Source organism: Neocloeon triangulifer, unplaced genomic scaffold (genome assembly GCF_031216515.1).
Source record: "Neocloeon triangulifer isolate White Clay Creek 2 clone unplaced genomic scaffold, ASM3121651v1 ptg000014l, whole genome shotgun sequence".
NCBI classification, from domain to species: Eukaryota; Metazoa; Arthropoda; class Insecta; order Ephemeroptera; family Baetidae; genus Neocloeon; species Neocloeon triangulifer.
Window position 1 is genome coordinate 1,040,387 of NW_026775556.1, and position 16,881 is coordinate 1,057,267.

The 16,881-nt window shown below is 35.5% G+C and overlaps 2 protein-coding genes across 2 annotated transcripts; both read left to right on the top strand.

Moving 5' to 3' along the window:
* Nucleotides 1-4,770: 4,770 nt before the first annotated feature.
* LOC132200031 (organic cation transporter protein-like) lies at nt 4,771-9,127 on the top strand. Its single transcript, XM_059625196.1, has 7 exons — nt 4,771-5,049; nt 5,884-5,982; nt 6,053-6,199; nt 7,786-8,386; nt 8,483-8,682; nt 8,746-8,865; nt 8,924-9,127. The coding sequence occupies exons 1-7, from the start codon at nt 4,822-4,824 to the stop codon at nt 9,065-9,067; spliced, it is 1,539 nt and encodes a 512-aa protein (XP_059481179.1). The 5' UTR covers nt 4,771-4,821; the 3' UTR covers nt 9,068-9,127.
* A 373-nt stretch (nt 9,128-9,500) lies between these two features.
* Nucleotides 9,501-11,885, top strand: LOC132200254 (uncharacterized). Its single transcript, XM_059625586.1, has 9 exons — nt 9,501-9,696; nt 9,748-10,029; nt 10,095-10,328; nt 10,380-10,560; nt 10,617-10,839; nt 10,896-11,027; nt 11,077-11,258; nt 11,423-11,536; nt 11,680-11,885. The coding sequence occupies exons 1-9, from the start codon at nt 9,602-9,604 to the stop codon at nt 11,791-11,793; spliced, it is 1,557 nt and encodes a 518-aa protein (XP_059481569.1). The 5' UTR covers nt 9,501-9,601; the 3' UTR covers nt 11,794-11,885.
* The last annotated feature ends 4,996 nt before the right edge of the window (nt 11,886-16,881 follow it).

Sequence of the window (16,881 nt, forward strand, 5' to 3'; positions counted from 1 at the left end):
AAACTTTTTTTTGTTAATTTGTGTGACTGCTGTTGGGAATCCGAGTCGGGGGTGGCAGTTTTGCAGGCGTCTGGAGGTGGTGGAGGACTGCGCGGCGCCCCAGGCAACACAGCCCCATGTCATCATTCCTGAAGCAGCCAACAAGCAATAAGTACCGAAAATTTGTGATGCCAGTTTTTATATTTTCGTTTCAATGTATTTACGACGTAGTATAGATCCGTAGTGACAAATACCACACATTCAAACAATAACTCTAGAAAATAACAAAACCAAAACACATTCATGTTGCTGAGATAGAATTAAAAAAAAACCTAAGATTTCAGCACATAATACAATCTTTCCAATATATAGTAAAATTACGGACTCCTCAACACACAATTCAAACATAAAATTATTACAACAATTTTCGCCTGCTCTAAAAAAAAAAAAAAAAAAAAATTATGCAGAGACAAAAATTTAATGAAAATAATACAAAATACAAAAAAATATTCGCCTCTTCTAAAAAAAAAAAAAAAAAAAAAAAAAAAAAAAAAAAAAAACATTGTAAAATTATAATCTAGCTAACTTGAAATAGAATTTAAAAACAACAACACACACCCACCCCCTTCTAAAATATTTCTAAAAAATTAAATATTTTATAATCTTAAAGTTCAACAATACACATTATAATTGAAAAAAAAAAACAATAATACAATCTTGCCAAAACAAAAATTACACAATAAATCTTCCTGAAAAGAAGCAATCTATATATACATTACTTCTTGATAGGTATTATTGATAAAATAAATATAATAAAAAAAATAAATAAAAAAACAATCACAAAAAAAAACTAAAAAAAAATATAATAAAAAAAATTTACACACTCACACACACATACAAACATATTATAAAACCTAGCTAAACTGAGATAGAATTAAAAAAAAAACACACACACACACATACTCATGCCCTTCTAAAAAAAATTTGTAAATATTATTTTATAATCATAGAATTTAACTATTAATGCACATTAGAATTAAAAACAAAGAATTAAACTTAATCAACTTAATATAATAAACATGTAAATAATCTTCCTGCAATAGAATTAAGAAAAAAAGTCAACCTCCTATTAAAAAAATTAATGTTAATTTATAATCTTAGAACTTCACACTCAAAATTTAGTGTAAATAATAGATATGAAAAAAACATGGACCTTTAAAAAAATTTTAATCTATGTAATATAAATTTTTGAAATTAATACGACAATCATAATAAAAAGAATACAAAAAACTTTGATAAATAATACGTATATAATCTTGCTGAAACTGAATTTAGAAAAATATGCTTTAAAAAAAATCGAACACACATTTACATTTTCCAAAGACACAATTAATTTGAATGTAACCTTTTGACACCGACGCAAAAAATCAATTTCACCTGAATTATGCTCAAAACTTTGTATGAAAACCCGAAGGCGCCTTTCGTCAAAACACTGAAGCTCCTTTTCGCAATCCCATTTTAGAGTTTTCGTCCGATTTTTTTTTCAAACACCTCTTCCCTTTTTTGAGACCGAGTGAAACGCCAGTTGGGCATCCATGAGAAAAACTGGTCACATTCCTCGAGGGGTCGGCATTTGCTCCCCACGCTCTGCGTGCGAATTCGGTGCCTGGGTTTGGGGTCCTTTGCTTAGGATCCTGGAAAGTACCTAGGGGAACACATTCGATTCGCTCAACGAAAGAATTAAGGATCAACAGCGCAGAAGGTTGGTTCGGGCCGGGTAAGCACGGCATATGTCCCCCGTGCTACACGAAAACTCACCGACCAACTCGTGGCAGGAAAGGTCGATTCCTCGGGGGGCTCTACTCAGAGGTGTTTTTTTTTTTTTACTTAAGAGAATTTTTTTCCCGAGCTGAAAGCGTCCCTTATTTGCGCCTGATTGAGCTGTTTTAAATTACACAGAAAATTAATGTACATAGTTTTCATTTTGTAAAATAGTTTGACAGCAATAATTTGTATTATGATTGTATTCTTTGATTCTGTTGCATAAATATGTATATAATTTAAAGTTCAAAACTTGGATTTTTATTTATCTCTCGTTAACCCTTATTTTGTTAAAAAAAAAAAAAATGATTGAAATCCTTTTACACAAGGTGAGTGCTTCTTTTTAACCATGTGGACATTTTTTCAACTTTGTTTTTTACAGCCGAAGTCCTGGGACTCCTTGGGTCAACCTCCGGATCTGCTTCAGGTAAATGAATCCGTTCTCAAAGTGCAACCTAGCCCTCCTTTGGTCCACCCCTGGTGTTGCCCTGCCAGGGTGGCGCGTGGGAAGTTTGCTTCCGACGCGCCTTCGTGGACCTTCGAGGCTCGGGGTACCTCCGGCAACGCCGTCCTACCGCCAACGGACGCTGTGTTGCTCGAGGTACTTCGACCTCGCACCATTTTTTTTTCATCGGCCACTTTTCCCCCCTCTCGAATTTTTATAAGGACATTTTTTGTTGCTTTGCCTCTTTTTTTCTGCCTGCAGAGTGACCTGTCGGACCAGAAGTACAACCCTTGGACCTTGAACCAAACGAAAGCTGACCTGAGCAACAATCTGGAGATTTTTACGAGGTTTGTTTCAATAAAAAAATGTGATATTTAATTGATTGTTGGAATTAAATTTAAAATTTAAAATTACTGGTACCTTATTTCTTAAAAACTGAATGTTATTAAAAATTCTTTACTTTATCTTTTTAACTATAAAAAAATTAATTTTTATTATTGAAAAGATTTAGAAATTATTTCCAGCCAGTGATCAGCCAAGTACCTTGTGCGGTGCTACATCTGCGGCAAGATTTTCCATGTATCGAGCAACCCAATGTCTTGGAAACATCAGCGACCAAGATTTGGCCAGGTGAGAGTCTGGAGTTTTCAAATATAATTGTAAATAAAATTGAATAAAATTATCATTGTCCTCTAGATTTTGGGCAAAGCTGTGCTGACCATGGGAGAGCTATCAGGAATTTCTGGGACTGAACAACAACAAGAAGGAGGAGGTAATTGGAGGGTTTAAAATGACCAAGGCCATCTATCACTTACAAATCAGCGCAGAATTTCAGTCATCAGAGAACGAGGTAATTATTGCCATAGACGTTCCTTTAATTGGTTTTTTTTAAACAAATTATTCTCAGGTTTTAAATGTGGATTTGTGCCTAAGACTGCGGCAAAGCTGTGGCTCCACCTTCAGACGAAGGTCCAACCTGCGGAGCTCCCGGAGCTACAAAGTTCCACTCACCTCAATGATTGAAGATTCATTTGGCCAGATTGTGGTAAAATAGATTCCTTTTCATTTTATCAATTTGAGTTTAAAACCTTAAATTCTTCCCAGGCAAGCGCAAGACGTCTTGACTGACACAAGTTCACATCGGTTGAGCAGCTTGAAAATATTTATAGGCTGAATCAACCTTTGGTTTGGATTAAGACAAGTGGATTTCTGCAAATCAATCAATTAAGGTTTACTTATCATTATCAGTTTTTATTTATTTATAAAAATTAATTATTTAACTTGATATTCCAGTTGTATAAATAATTTTAATGATTACAATTGCTCTGCTTAAAAATGGAACATTATATCTTAGTTGAAATGGTTATGGCTAGATATTGATTTTTTTTATTGTTGCAAACCATTATTTAATTAATTTTTTGTCTCTATGTTTGTTAATTAGGAACCAATAAGTGCTGTTTCAATTGGATCTTGAGTAAAAGAAAAATTCCTTGGCACTGATATAATTGGGTGTCTTGGATTAAACAAAATCCGAATCAATGAGATTTTGATGAAATTAATGTGAATTTTAAAATTTCTTGTTGATTTTATCTTAAAAATCAAATTTGAATTATACATTTTTTGAATTATCTTGCTTGAATTAGTAATAATCAGACTCATGAATTTTATTCGTTTCATATGTTTGTGCATATTATTATGTTTCAGAAGCTTTTCCCTTCTGGCCAAGGGTTCGTCAACTGACGCAGGACTTGTTCGGGTCTTTGCACAAGATGACTGAAAATTTAAAAAAAAAAATTGTTAACAGAAGTTGTACTATTTTGTTTAACTAAATAATGTATTTGTGGCTGATGTAGTTGGGGAAAATCAAAGAGTATGGGGGTGTATTTTATTTAATCAGCGACTCGTGATATAAGCAAAAGTAAGATCTACAAGACGATATATTAACTTTTATTGCATTTAAAACAAATTAATTTATCAGTTGGAATGCAAAAAATTTGGCATTCAGTCGAATTTACAGATAAGTAGTGTTGAGTAGTATAAAAGCTTATAATTATTGAAAGTTTGAGGCGGCTCTCTGTATTTTGCATGGCCAAGTTAAATAAAATTTTGATGGCTGCTTAATTTGCTTATCAGTAGACTAAAATGTAAAGAGAACTGGTTCACAGACAGACGCGCCAGATCGTTTTTTGTTTCTAGTGGACCAAGACAAACTTAGGGTTGAAAATTTTCATTCGTGTAAAATGGGCGAATTGAAGGCTAATATGAGGCGTTAGAAACCTATATAATTTAATCAAAAACAATTTTTTTGTTGATAAGACTCAATTAAAAAAAATATATATATTTAATTACTATTCAGCGCTAATTTTGTGAATAGTTGGTATATTTTACTTGCTGAATATGATGAGATGATAATTTCTTTTTCAATCAACCTGAGCACTCAACACGCTGGCGGATTGACATGGACCTGTGAGAAAAAAAGGTGAGTGGGAGCGCGAGTGGAGTGGAGGTGCGCGCGGTTCGAGAGGCCTTGGCTGCGGCTCGGCAATCAATCGCTGGTGCCGCGATCCACGATCGAGATGCCCAGAGCCGAGCCGCGCGTCGTGCCAAAGAACGGGGTTCGCGCCCCCAACGAGCCTCCGGAGGCGGCCGCGGAGGACGTGGTGGGCGAGGCGACCGGAAACTGCGGCCCGTGGCAGTGGCGCCTCACAGCCGCCCTTTCGCTCTTCTACCTACCCTCCACCTGGCACATGACTGCCATCACTTTTCAGACGGTCACGCCGCCGTTCCACTGCGAAGGCCAACCAGTTGAGTTCCTTCTTTTTACAATTACATATTGTTCGCCACTCGATCCTTTCCAAAAATCACAAGGAAGTAGCTCTTTTGTTGTTTAATTTCGTCCCTTCATAATTAATTTTCCTTAACAAAATGACAAACTCATAATATATAAAAATTATGGTAATTTAAGAAATTATTTATAAGTTAATTTAAATCAGTGTAACATTTATTAAAACTGATATTATACAATTTAAAAATAATATCAGTTAATTTATATATCATTTGATATTTATGATATATTTATTTATATTTCAATAAATTTTTTTAAATTAAATAAATATAAACTAATCAACTTATCTATTAGTTTGCTCAAATCCATAAGAAAAATCTTAGCGCAAAACAAATAAATCTATTTTAAACTGGTCAAAAGAGATGAATCTTCGGGAATGTTCTAAATTCATGCGGCTGTTTTGGTTTTGGAAGTTAAAAAATAAGGAAACGCCTTTAAAGTTTAGCGTTTAACTTGCGTATTTCCCCGCGCGTCTCTGTATTATTTATTGTACACTTTTACCATTAAGCGCGCAGCTGATAAACCAGTTTTGATTTTGGAATCCCCCGCAATGACCACTCCACTTTCAAGGCGCTATAAGGAAAAAGGTCTGCGGTGACAGAATAAATAAACGCAATTTTTCCGTCACACTAAACTTGCTAATTTATTTAAAAAAAAAAATTTTTTGTTTTAATCATCTGCTATGTTCACAATGAAAACGTTGTTTGTGAAAAAACATCCAGAAAAAATTGTTTCATTCATCATCGTGTGGATTTTTTTTTTAACTTTAGATATTTTATATCATTTTTTTTAGGAAGTGGGCTGTCCTGCATCAAATTTGACAGACAATTTTACTGAAACATGCGAGAGATGGGTCTTCAACTTGACAGACGGAGAGACCATCGTCTCCGAGGTTTGCATCTTTTATTATAAACCTTTGTGCAAATTAATGGGAACTAACAATCAGCGGTGTCCATGAGCAGTGGCAGCTGGTGTGCGAAAGGGCCGCCCTGATCAACGTGTCCATGATGGCCTTCCTGCTCGGCGTCACCATCGGCGGCCTCGTGTCCGGCGTCGTGTCCGACCGCTTCGGACGACGCAAAACTCTTGCCATTTTCCTCGCTATCCAGGTGAGTTTTTTATTCAATTAAAACCAAAGTAGAGAAAGAAATCTTATAAAATTGTTGTAATTTTGAAACTAAAAAGCGTGAAGATTATGAAATTGTTGCATTTTTAGCTAATTAAACTATGCTGAAGAATAAAAATCTTTTCCATCTTTCTGGGTCACGCTTTGTTTCTCCCGTCATGAGTAGAGCTGCAGGAATAAATTATGATTCGCGCGTGGCGAAAGTGGTTTAAATAGTAAACGTGATTATGCCGCTGCAGCCGGTGCGGTCAACAAAAGTGAATGGAAACGCGCGCGACACCTGAAAAAATAAAAAGTCCAGCGGCGAGATCGGCGTTGAAAAAAATTTCGTCACTGCGGCGAGTTCAAGGCCAATGTATCGGAGAATAAATAACACGGCGCGTGAAATTAAAAATCAGGAACATTAAATTTGGTAAAAGGCGCGCGGACGTCAAAAGCCGCTTACAAATTAATGCTGCTATGAAAGGCTAAACAATTTCACTTGCATGTCACTTTATTGAATAACGTATTCTTCCATTGTGAAATAAAGCGTGCGCTCTTTGAGACATTTGTCAATTTCTGTACAGAACAAGAAGCTAGAATTTTAATGAGGCTCAGTTGCATCATCGAGCGAAGAGAATAATTTCCCAATAATTTCAACACACAATCAATTTAAATATACGATCTTATTTTTATATTTTCGGCGGTGGTCCTTATTTGTAATGAACTGAATCAACAAACAAATTATTAAAAAAACTTCAAAATTATCTGTAAAAATAAATAAAATAATGCGTTATTTTATTTCATTATCTAGGATTTATATTTTTACACAAATAATTGTTAAAAAGATATATAATGTAAATCTACTGATTTATATCGAATTTCATCGCGAATTTTTGGGGGAAAATAATTCCTAGAGAATTAAAAAAGGTTTTTAGAGTTGACCGGAGTTGACAATTAGGTGGTATATAGGAAGAATCTATCTATAAATTTGGAAATACTTCTTTAATTCAATTGGACACAACCAAACTTGTGAAGAGTGAATAGAAACAGAAACCCGAAAACTTTGAAGCTAAACGGTAAAAGTTAAGACAGTGTTTAAAACTGAAATTTAACCTTAAATGCAGCTTATTTGTTTTTTCAAATTAAATAAAATAAAACTGATTAATGAGAAGTAAAATTAGTTAATTCCAGTTTCTGAAAATTAATAGTTAAAAAAAAATCGTGCTTCAAATCTGAATTTTAATCCAAGCAGCCTTCCAACGTCCAGGAGGCCGATCATAAGTTTGAAGCTGCGCATGGCGCAAGAATAATATGACTCGATTGCAGGTTTTGTTGGGGGGCAGAATTACAAATTTAACCACCTGAGAAGTTTAAGGAGCTCTTTTTGAATCAAAGATTTTGAACATATATTTAATGTACTCGAAAGAAACAAAAATTATTAAGCAAAAATTATCAAAAGGAAGTTAAATTTTGATTTTTTTTTTACAGAATTATATTCGATTGAATTTTATAACTATTTTCTTCTTAAAAAAATTTAGTGAACTTAAAAAAATTTGATTTTGCATAACATTTGCTGATTATTTTCAGATTGCGGTTGGCACGGGGATCGCGTTTGTGCCGTGGCTGTGGCTGTTCATGGCGCTGCGTTTCTGCCTGGGCTGGTCGTGCGTCAGCGTCGTGTTCAGCGCGTTCGTGTTGTGCATGGAGGTGGTGGGCGGTCGGTGGCGCACCGTGGCCGGCGTCTCGTTCCACTACCCGGTGCCGCTGGGCTACCTGTCGGTGGCGCTGTTCGCGTACCTGCTGCCCGAGTGGCGTCACCTGCAGCTGGCGTGCGCCCTGCCCGCCCTGCTGCTCTTCGTCGTCGTGTACCACCTGCCCGAGTCGCCGCGCTGGCTGCTGGCCGTCGGCAACCAGGCGCGCCTCACGCGCACCCTCCGCAGGGCCTCCAAGGTCAACCGACGCATCTTCAACGTCGAGCAGGTCGAGCGCGCCTTCGTCACGGCCGAGGGCGAAGAGGTCGCCAGGAGCGAACAGGAGAACCTGCTCTCCCTCCTCAGCACGCCCAGGATCAGGAGGATCTCCCTGCTCGTGTACGCGCAGTGGTTCGCCCTTTACCTCTCCTACTTCGGCCTCGTCCTCAACCTCGGCAACATCGAAGGCCAGATTCACCTCAACACCGTCATTTCAGGTCAGATTTTTAAAACCTTTTTCTACTAAAAAAGTGAAATAAAATAATCTGGATTCTTTCAAATTGAACCTGTAAATTTTTTCCCTTCTTATTTAGGCCTGGTTGAGTTGCCAGCAATCGCCCTGAGCACGCCCCTGCTCTTGAGGCATGGCAGGAGGATACCCCTGGTGGCCACCATGGCGGCCGGAGGCCTCTTCTGCATCCTGGCCACAATTGTTCCTGATTCGCACGCCTACAAGGAGAATCTCACCCTTGGCCTGGTCATGATGGGCCGATTCGCCTTTTCCTTCCCTTGGGTAATTTATTAATTTTCCAGCAAATAAATTTAAATCATATTTCATATTTGTATTGAAATTTAGGTAATTTTGCCCGTTTTCACGGCGGAACTTTTCCCCACCGTGGTGCGCAACATGGGCGTCGGATCGGCGAATCTTGCGGCCGGAATCGCCCTTTTGCTCGTTCCTAACTTGTGGAATCTGGTAATGAGATTCTAATTTATTATTAATGAAAAAAAAATTAAATTTTGGAAAATTACAGGCCGCGGTCTGGGAAGGACTGCCTTTGTTCGTTCTCGGAATTTTGTCCATCCTTGGAGGCGCCTCAGTCATGCTCTTACCTGAAACTGCCAACAAAGCTCTGCCCAACACAATTGAAGAACTTGAAATGTTTGACAAAAAATGAAAAATTAAAAAATGGTTAAAATTAAAAATGGATAAAATTAAAAATAAAAACCAAATCTACAGCCCAAAAGGAGGTTTGATTTAATTGGAGACCCTTGAATTTATTTTATTTATTAGCACAGATGCATTTAAAAATAAGAAACTAGCGAAAGTAAATCAAGGGTTAAAAGAAAGGCGGAAATTAATACAGCTTTCAAGCTTGCCAAACAATAACTTAAATAGTAGGTCTCGAAATTTTGTATCCAGAAATAAGTAATTTTTATTCTCGAAAATGACATTTTCATTACAATTTAATTGAAATATTTCATATCATTTTCAGTATTTTATTCAATGTAAATTCAAAGCGTGTTCTGCGCGCCATATTTTGAAATCAAAAAATTGTTGCGCGCGAAATCTGAAACCGCCCCTTTTTGTCCTTTTTCTCAAAACACGCATGTAAACAAAACGACTAAAACGAACAGCAACATCTCACGGTCTCCAACTTTCTGCAATTTTTATAATTTTTCTGTACGCATTCTAACAGAAACGTACTTACATGACGAGCGAAAGTTTAGGCGAAATTGAGTTCTGGCTGGACGCGGAAAATCAAGAGAACTCGGTCGTCGGAGTCTTCTCCAGGATTGTCCACAGGTAAAATTTGTTAAGTCCCATCAATTCATCTCTAAAAATTTCGCTTTTTAGGAATCAAAATCCTGTAGAAATACCGGAAACACTTTATTCGAGCGCGGTTGTTAATGAAGAAGAAATAATTATCAAGCAAGTGAGTGAAAACTTGAACGAAATGTCTCTTCAGCCAGGAGACGTTCAGGTGGAAGACCTGAAAGACGAAGTTGTCTCCCAGCTAGAAACTGAGCCGGAAATAGAGGATGTTCCAAAAGAGAGCGTTTTTGAAGAGAAAATCATAGTTCCTATGATCCCTGGGCCTGTGAAAGAACAGAGGAAGGCGCAGAAAAGGAGTGTCAGGTTTGAATGGTTTTTTTAAAACAAAAATGTATAAAGGAGTAATTTCAAATTTTTATTTTTTACAGAATTTTAAACTCTACTGGGCTAATGGTTGAGACCTTGAGGATGTTCGAAGCAATCAGACAGGCAGAGGAGGAATATTGCTCTTCGTCTTCCTCGGGTGAAGAAGAAGAAGAGGTCAAGGAGTCTAAAAAGAAAGACTTGCCTGCAGGTGAAGAGACAAATGAAAAGCCGATAGAGGAAAAAATTCACAAAAGACCCATTGAAGTCGACACCTCATCAACCTCTACCGCAGAAAGGTTTTTCTTTTTTATTCTGGAAATTTGTTTTTAAACAAAAGTGAAATTAAGTTTGCAGAAGAGGAGGCCCAGGCAAGGGGTAATCAATAGAGTACAAAACTTCCTTAACCTGACCGGCTGTTCGTACGACGCCAGCAGTGGTAGCGAATTCGATTTCGAGAATGCCGACGTGTACTACCTAAAGAAAAACATCAAAGCTCAAAACAATGCTCTCAAAATTCATCCTGCCACTGTAGGTCTTTTCAATTTAAATTTGATCTACCTAACTTAATTAGTGTATACTTCAAGGTTAATTTAGACCCCTTCAAACCGGTGGAAATGTCGGTCTTTGACTCGTCGACCAATGAGGAAACTCGGGAGGTGCCAGAAAAATTGGAGAAAAAGAAGAGGAATTTAAAACATTCAAGGAAAATTCTGCCAGAGGAAGTTCAATCGGCGCACATGCACAAGTACTGGGCCAAGAGGTACCAGTTGTTTTCCAGATTTGACGAAGGAATTCGTCTCGACGAAGGTAGTTTTTAATTTAATTTTTCCGAAGTATAAACTGATTCCCATTGATTTCATTAGAGTCGTGGTTTTCTGTGACTCCGGAAGAAATTGCCAAGCACATTGCTGAGAGGTGCCAAAGCGATGTGATCGTCGACGGATTTTGTGGTGCGGGAGGAAATTCGATCCAGTTTGCTTTGACATGTGAAAGAGGTAAACCAAATTAATTAAATTAAAATCCCTATTAATTTTAAAATTTCAGTCATTGCCATTGACATCGACCCTGAGAAAATCAAACTGGCCGCCCACAATGCTCAAGTTTATGGAGTTTTGGACCGAATCGAGTTCATCTGCGGAGACTTTTTCAAAATAGCACCTTTGCTGAAAGCAGACGTTATTTTCCTCAGCCCCCCCTGGGGTGGACCCAATTATTTAAATAAAAAGGTTAGTTGCATAAAATTTTAAAATCTGAATAGGATTTATGCACAGTTTATTGATGGTTATTTTCTTCAGTAGTCCTCCAGGGATAACTACTGAATTAAATTCATTTTCAAACTGACTTCTTTTTGTAAGTTGACATTTTAATACAATTTTTGTAATCTTTTCAGGTTTTCAATCTAGAAGACTTAAGTTGTATGGACGGCAAAGATCTTTACAAAACTGCAAGGCGAGTGAGCGAAAATGTGGTCATGTACCTCCCCCGCAACACAAACACACAACAGGTTAGTGCTTTGTAGATCAAAGTAACCTCTTGAAGAAGCATCTCATCTGTCGAAATTAGATCATGATCAATTTTTTGTAAATGATTTTTACAATAAAATTATGAAAAATGTTTAAAGTAATAAAAAAATTCTTAAATTTATAGATGCTGAGCCTGGCTGGTCCTGGAAGCTATGTTGAAATCGAGCAGAGTGTTCTGAGGAAAAAAGTTGTTGCAATCACAGTATACTTTGGTGAACTTGTGAATGCTTCCGAGTGACGTTTTTTAATTGTGGACAGTGGAATAGAATATATTAACATACACTAACAAACTTTTTAATAAATTATTATTTGTACTTGATACTTATAAAAGCTTGTTCCATATTATTGAAACTCCTTGTTTATGTCAGAATATGTTGAGATTTTCAGCTCTTTGTTTAGTTTGTTTTTGAAGCAATCAAATTGATTTGAGATTCTTTTTCTGCCTTGAACTGACTTTGCAAGGGGCAATTTAGTAAAAAAAGTTTGTCTGGAACACTGGCTTTGAAATATTTACATTCAACTTATCAAATTTCTAGGTTGTTAAATTTGTGTAGGTTATAGTGCTGCGTGCCGGTGTGCTCTAGCTGTAGCCAGCCAGAGCTGGGCAGTGGCCACAGATCTTGGCCAGCTTTTTCTGGTCCCTTGAGCACATACTCCCACCCAAATCAAATTATAAAAAAGTTACGAAAAGTTATTCTCCAAGGAAACAATGAGATCAAAAATCTTATTATGAGAATTTTGGAATATCATTGTTACTGTATGTTTCGTTCAAAATTTTGAAAAAAAAGTGACAAATGTTTTCAAATTATGGTCATTTTTTGTAGAGCAAAATGGCATTTGTTTAATTTTGTCCATAGCACATTTTCTTTATTATAGACAAACAAAAATGGCATTTAAACTTATTTGCCAGTCTCTGCCTACTTAACATTCAGTATACATATATTGAATATTATACTCTTTAGTTGAAATAAATAAGACAAATAAGATTATTAACAGTGTCGTTAAATGTCATTAAATAATACAGATCAAATAACAAATTACATTTTTTAACACCTTATCTTATACTCATCTCATAACGAGCATAACGAAGCTACTTCAAGTCCATTTCAGCAATATCTAACATATAGCAAACCAATAGCTAAGATATTGAACAATAGTTTTTCTCCTCCTTTTGACCAGACGGAGATTCTTTGAAATCCTTGATTACCTGGGCAACTTGAGGGGTAAACAAGGACGTCGCCCGGTACACAGTGCCTAGAGGCTGTGATTGAAATTTTTGCTGGAAATAAACAAAATCTAATAAATGAATGCGTATAATATATATATATATATATATATATATATATATATATATATATATATATATATATATATATATATATATATACATATATATATATATATATTTTAATCTAGGAAAATACAATAGCCAAACGTTATTAGTTTAAAAAAAATAGGATTATTTCCTACCTTCTGACAAGCTTTTTCAATCTGGGAGGAGGCACTGATTGTGAGAGGAAGTCTCATCGGGTGGGTCCACTTTGGCTTGGTCTCCCAGATCAACTCCATGACCTTCTTGATCGATGGACGCGGATGGCTGAGAAACATACATGCTTGTTTCTCCAATGAGTTTCACCAAGGAGCCAGTCCATGATTTCATTGCAGCTACAAGATCTGCGACAGCTTCGGGCGGTGGAACCTAGAAATTTATTAAAATTAATATTTTTATTGCAATGAGAGCGTACGTGTTTATGATTTTTCTTGCTAATCATCTCTGATTCCTATACCTGCTGGTGTATTCAGAGAAGAGCGTTCTGAGAAGAAGAAAATTTGTACAAAAGGAAGTGATAACTGTGGTGAGCAAAATCCATAAATGAAAAACTAATAAATTTCCAAATATTTGGTCTTTTGCTTAATCAAAGGACTAAATTCTATTTAAATCTTTTTAATTTATTAATGAAAAAAATATTCCGTATTGAGTGTTTTTAGAGAAGAGCGTTCGGTGAAGAAGAAAATTTGTACAAAAGGAAGTGATAACTGTGGTGAGCAAAATCCATAAATGAAAAACTAATAAATTTCCAAATATTTGGTCTTTTGCTTAATCAAAGGACGAGAAAATATTAAATTTCCAAAAATAAGGTCAATTGCTTAATCAAGGTCAATTTTCATTTTAATAAATTTAATTTCTTATGACGAATATTTGCCTTATCAAGTGGTTTTTATTGCACAGCGGTCAGAGAGAAATAAATGTTGATCAAACGTGAATGATTACAGCGGCGACCGAATTCCACAGACGAGATATTTGAAATTTCCAATAATTAGGTCAATTGCTTATCTGGGTCAATTTTCATCACTTGAAACCATTTAATTTCGTTGATTAAATAACTTTGTCTTATTATGTAATTTTATTACTCTTCGCTCCGACGAGTATCAAATTTGATCTTAAGTGATTAATTACCAATGGCGCGTTATTCCAAGAAACGGTAAAAATGTGAATTTTCCTAACATTTAATTGTATTAAAAGTTGGCAATTGCGTATTAAATGGCATTTTATGTTCTAATAAAAATTCATACTTGATAAATCAGGTTTTGTGTTTTTTTTAGCTCTTTTCTGCAAAATTTAAGGGTTCGATAGGTTTTGAGGCTTGATGTAAAGAGAATTCACGGCCGAAATTTTAGTTTCCATTTCCTTCCCTTGTGCTTGTTCATGCTTCTAGTAATTGAAGAAATATAAATTTTTTTATTTTGAAATAATGAGCCTGTCCCACTGCAGAACAAAATATTTTTCCCACTTTTATTGACTCTTTGAATGAGACCAAGATGCTCCCATCTCTTTTTTGCCAGGCACTTGGCTGTTCTTTTTGAATATATTTTATATCTTTACTCATTAACGTCATTGGACTATTCAGTCGTTTTTATTTTCTCGAACTTGAAACAAAACTACATTTATATATATGAAATTAAAGAACTACTCATTTTGTATTTATTTGCGATTTTTTTTTTGCAGTTTAAATTTAGTGACTCGAATGACTTTTTCTCAATTTTCTTCATGAATGGAAGAGGTTTAGAAGAAGTAGAAGAATTAAAAAAAAGGGAAGATGAAATTTAAAAAAAAGTTTTCTGCATGCCCCGTTAAAAATTGATAGAGCTGGCAAGGCCGAGAGATTTATGTCCGGGAAACGGCGAGGGAAAGTTGCTAAGGGGGAAATGTTAAATCAGGCGGAACCTGTAATGTAACAGAGAGCTAGAGCGGCGAGTACATGGTAGGAGCTGCTGGGACACATTAGAGATCGATAGGAGAGCCTTCCTTTTACATGGGGCGAAAATATTTGCAGCGAAATGCATTAGATTGACAGCAAAAGCCGGCCGGCCGCCGATCGACGAGAGCAAACTCGGTCAAACCACTAATCCCGAATATAAATCCCGATTACGAAACCCTAATTAGCCAATTGATTAACTAATTGGAAAAGCAGCGCGACGTCAGACTTGGGAAAATAAAGAGCAGGTGTTGCTTGAGAGGAAGTTATGTATGATGTAGTTTCTCTGTTGGGGCGCAGGAATAAGTAGAATTAAGTGTCAGCAGCTTTGATATTTCGCAAGCGCGGCACCACGGGAGCGGAAAGCGAGTGTCGCTCTCAGTTACGCTGAATTCTATTTGACTGACATTAAAAAAAAAAAAAAAAAATGGAATAGCTTGAACGATATTAAATCTAGACACCGGCGAATAAATTCTTGGTACTTGGGAATAAAAAGCAGATAGATTTTTGTTACTTTTACAATCAGTATTATTTATTTTCATCAGATAATTTATATCAGGGGTAAATTTTAAATTATTAGTTACTTTAGAAAACAAAACCAGTATGTATGTTGTTTCAATTATTTTCACTGGCATATTGTAAAAAATTAAATATCCATCATAAGACTCAAAACTAACATTTTAGAGGAGAAATTCACGATCATGATTTTCTTTTCATGATATCTTTTTTAATTATGTTCAGCTTTGCCTTAATTTTTTTTTACAGTGCAATAAATTAGTTTTCGCCGAAACAAATAATCACCAAGGAAAATTTGACAAATTTTTTTTTTTTAACATTCTAAAAATGTAAAACAAGATCAAATACCGTCTCTGAAATATATATCGGAATAATATAAAATATAAATTGATATAAAATGAATTTTTTAATAAATTAAAATCTTTTTTCTTTTTCTCTTTTTAATTCTTTTATTCCACAAACTGAGATTCTCATTATGTTGCATTATATTATTGTAATTTCCAAACTTCAAACATAATTTTGAAACTATATATTTTCGTATATGCATACATGTTAAATTATTTTTTAAAACATACTATCTTCTCTGAAATACGCTAATGTTTGCAAAATAACAATATTTTGAGAGCTTTAATAAATAATAATCATAAATGTTGGGATAAGTAATTGTTTTTTACATTCATAAACGCGTGTGAAACGAAGTGTTTGATAAAAGTTTGAAAGAAATTTGGTCGGGACTGCTACATACCTTCTTGGCATGATCAATTGTACATTGAACCAAATTTCAGATTTTTAACTGCACGCATTCATTCATTTTTTGCCACGTAATTGCTATTTTTTGTGGATTTATGCAAATTCGACAGCTCCAGAGACCAATGTCGCTGGTGTAGCCACCTGCGGTGCGGCCTATTGATATTGTGAACAAAGTTGCAGTAAAAATTTTACGTTTTCAATTCTAATTTGTCTTCTCTGAGCAACTTTTCACCCTGCAAAAATTAAATTAACTATCATCTTCACCCTAATTTAGGGATTGAAGGGTGAATTATTGGGTGTTTTTAGATTTTTTACTCCCTCCAGTTGACAGAACACAATTAAAACTTACTCTGTTCAAAAATTCGCATGAGAACATTTTTTTCTCGTTGATGCAAAAACGCGATTTTCGTTTAACATGGGATTCCCCTTAAGAGCAAACTCTCGACTTCGTTCCGAGGGTTGTAGGAAATTAATGCGCCAACCAAAAAATTTCAATATCACACTCCACAAAATTGTGGACAGTTTCTGAACAAAGTGTCGTCAAGAAATTTCAAATTGGATCATTGACCGCTCTGGGAGGCGGCCGTACTTTGTGTCGTCGAGATATGGATCTCCCTGTATTTTATATATTGACAAGTTAACAGTGTAAAACTTAAAAATTTATTCATGAATTCTCTCATTATGTATAAATATAAATAAAATGTGAAATTTAGTTTTATGTAGCTTAAACAGTAATTTTCTTTTGTATTGAAGATAGAAAGCAAACAAATTACGTAAAATTTATCTTAAATTTTATCTACATT

Excerpts from the sequence above, each read along its gene's own strand:
- LOC132200031 (XM_059625196.1), top strand. The coding sequence starts at position 4,822 with ATGCCCAGAGCCGAGCCGCGCGTCGTGCCAAAGAACGGGGTTCGCGCC. Across the intron at positions 5,050-5,883 it reads TCCACTGCGAAGGCCAACCA|GAAGTGGGCTGTCCTGCATC; the intron begins GTTGAGTTCCTT and ends CATTTTTTTTAG. Across the intron at positions 6,200-7,785 it reads CCATTTTCCTCGCTATCCAG|ATTGCGGTTGGCACGGGGAT; the intron begins GTGAGTTTTTTA and ends GATTATTTTCAG.
- LOC132200254 (XM_059625586.1), top strand. The coding sequence starts at position 9,602 with ATGACGAGCGAAAGTTTAGGCGAAATTGAGTTCTGGCTGGACGCGGAA. Across the intron at positions 10,561-10,616 it reads TCAAAATTCATCCTGCCACT|GTTAATTTAGACCCCTTCAA; the intron begins GTAGGTCTTTTC and ends GTATACTTCAAG. Across the intron at positions 11,537-11,679 it reads GCAACACAAACACACAACAG|ATGCTGAGCCTGGCTGGTCC; the intron begins GTTAGTGCTTTG and ends TTAAATTTATAG.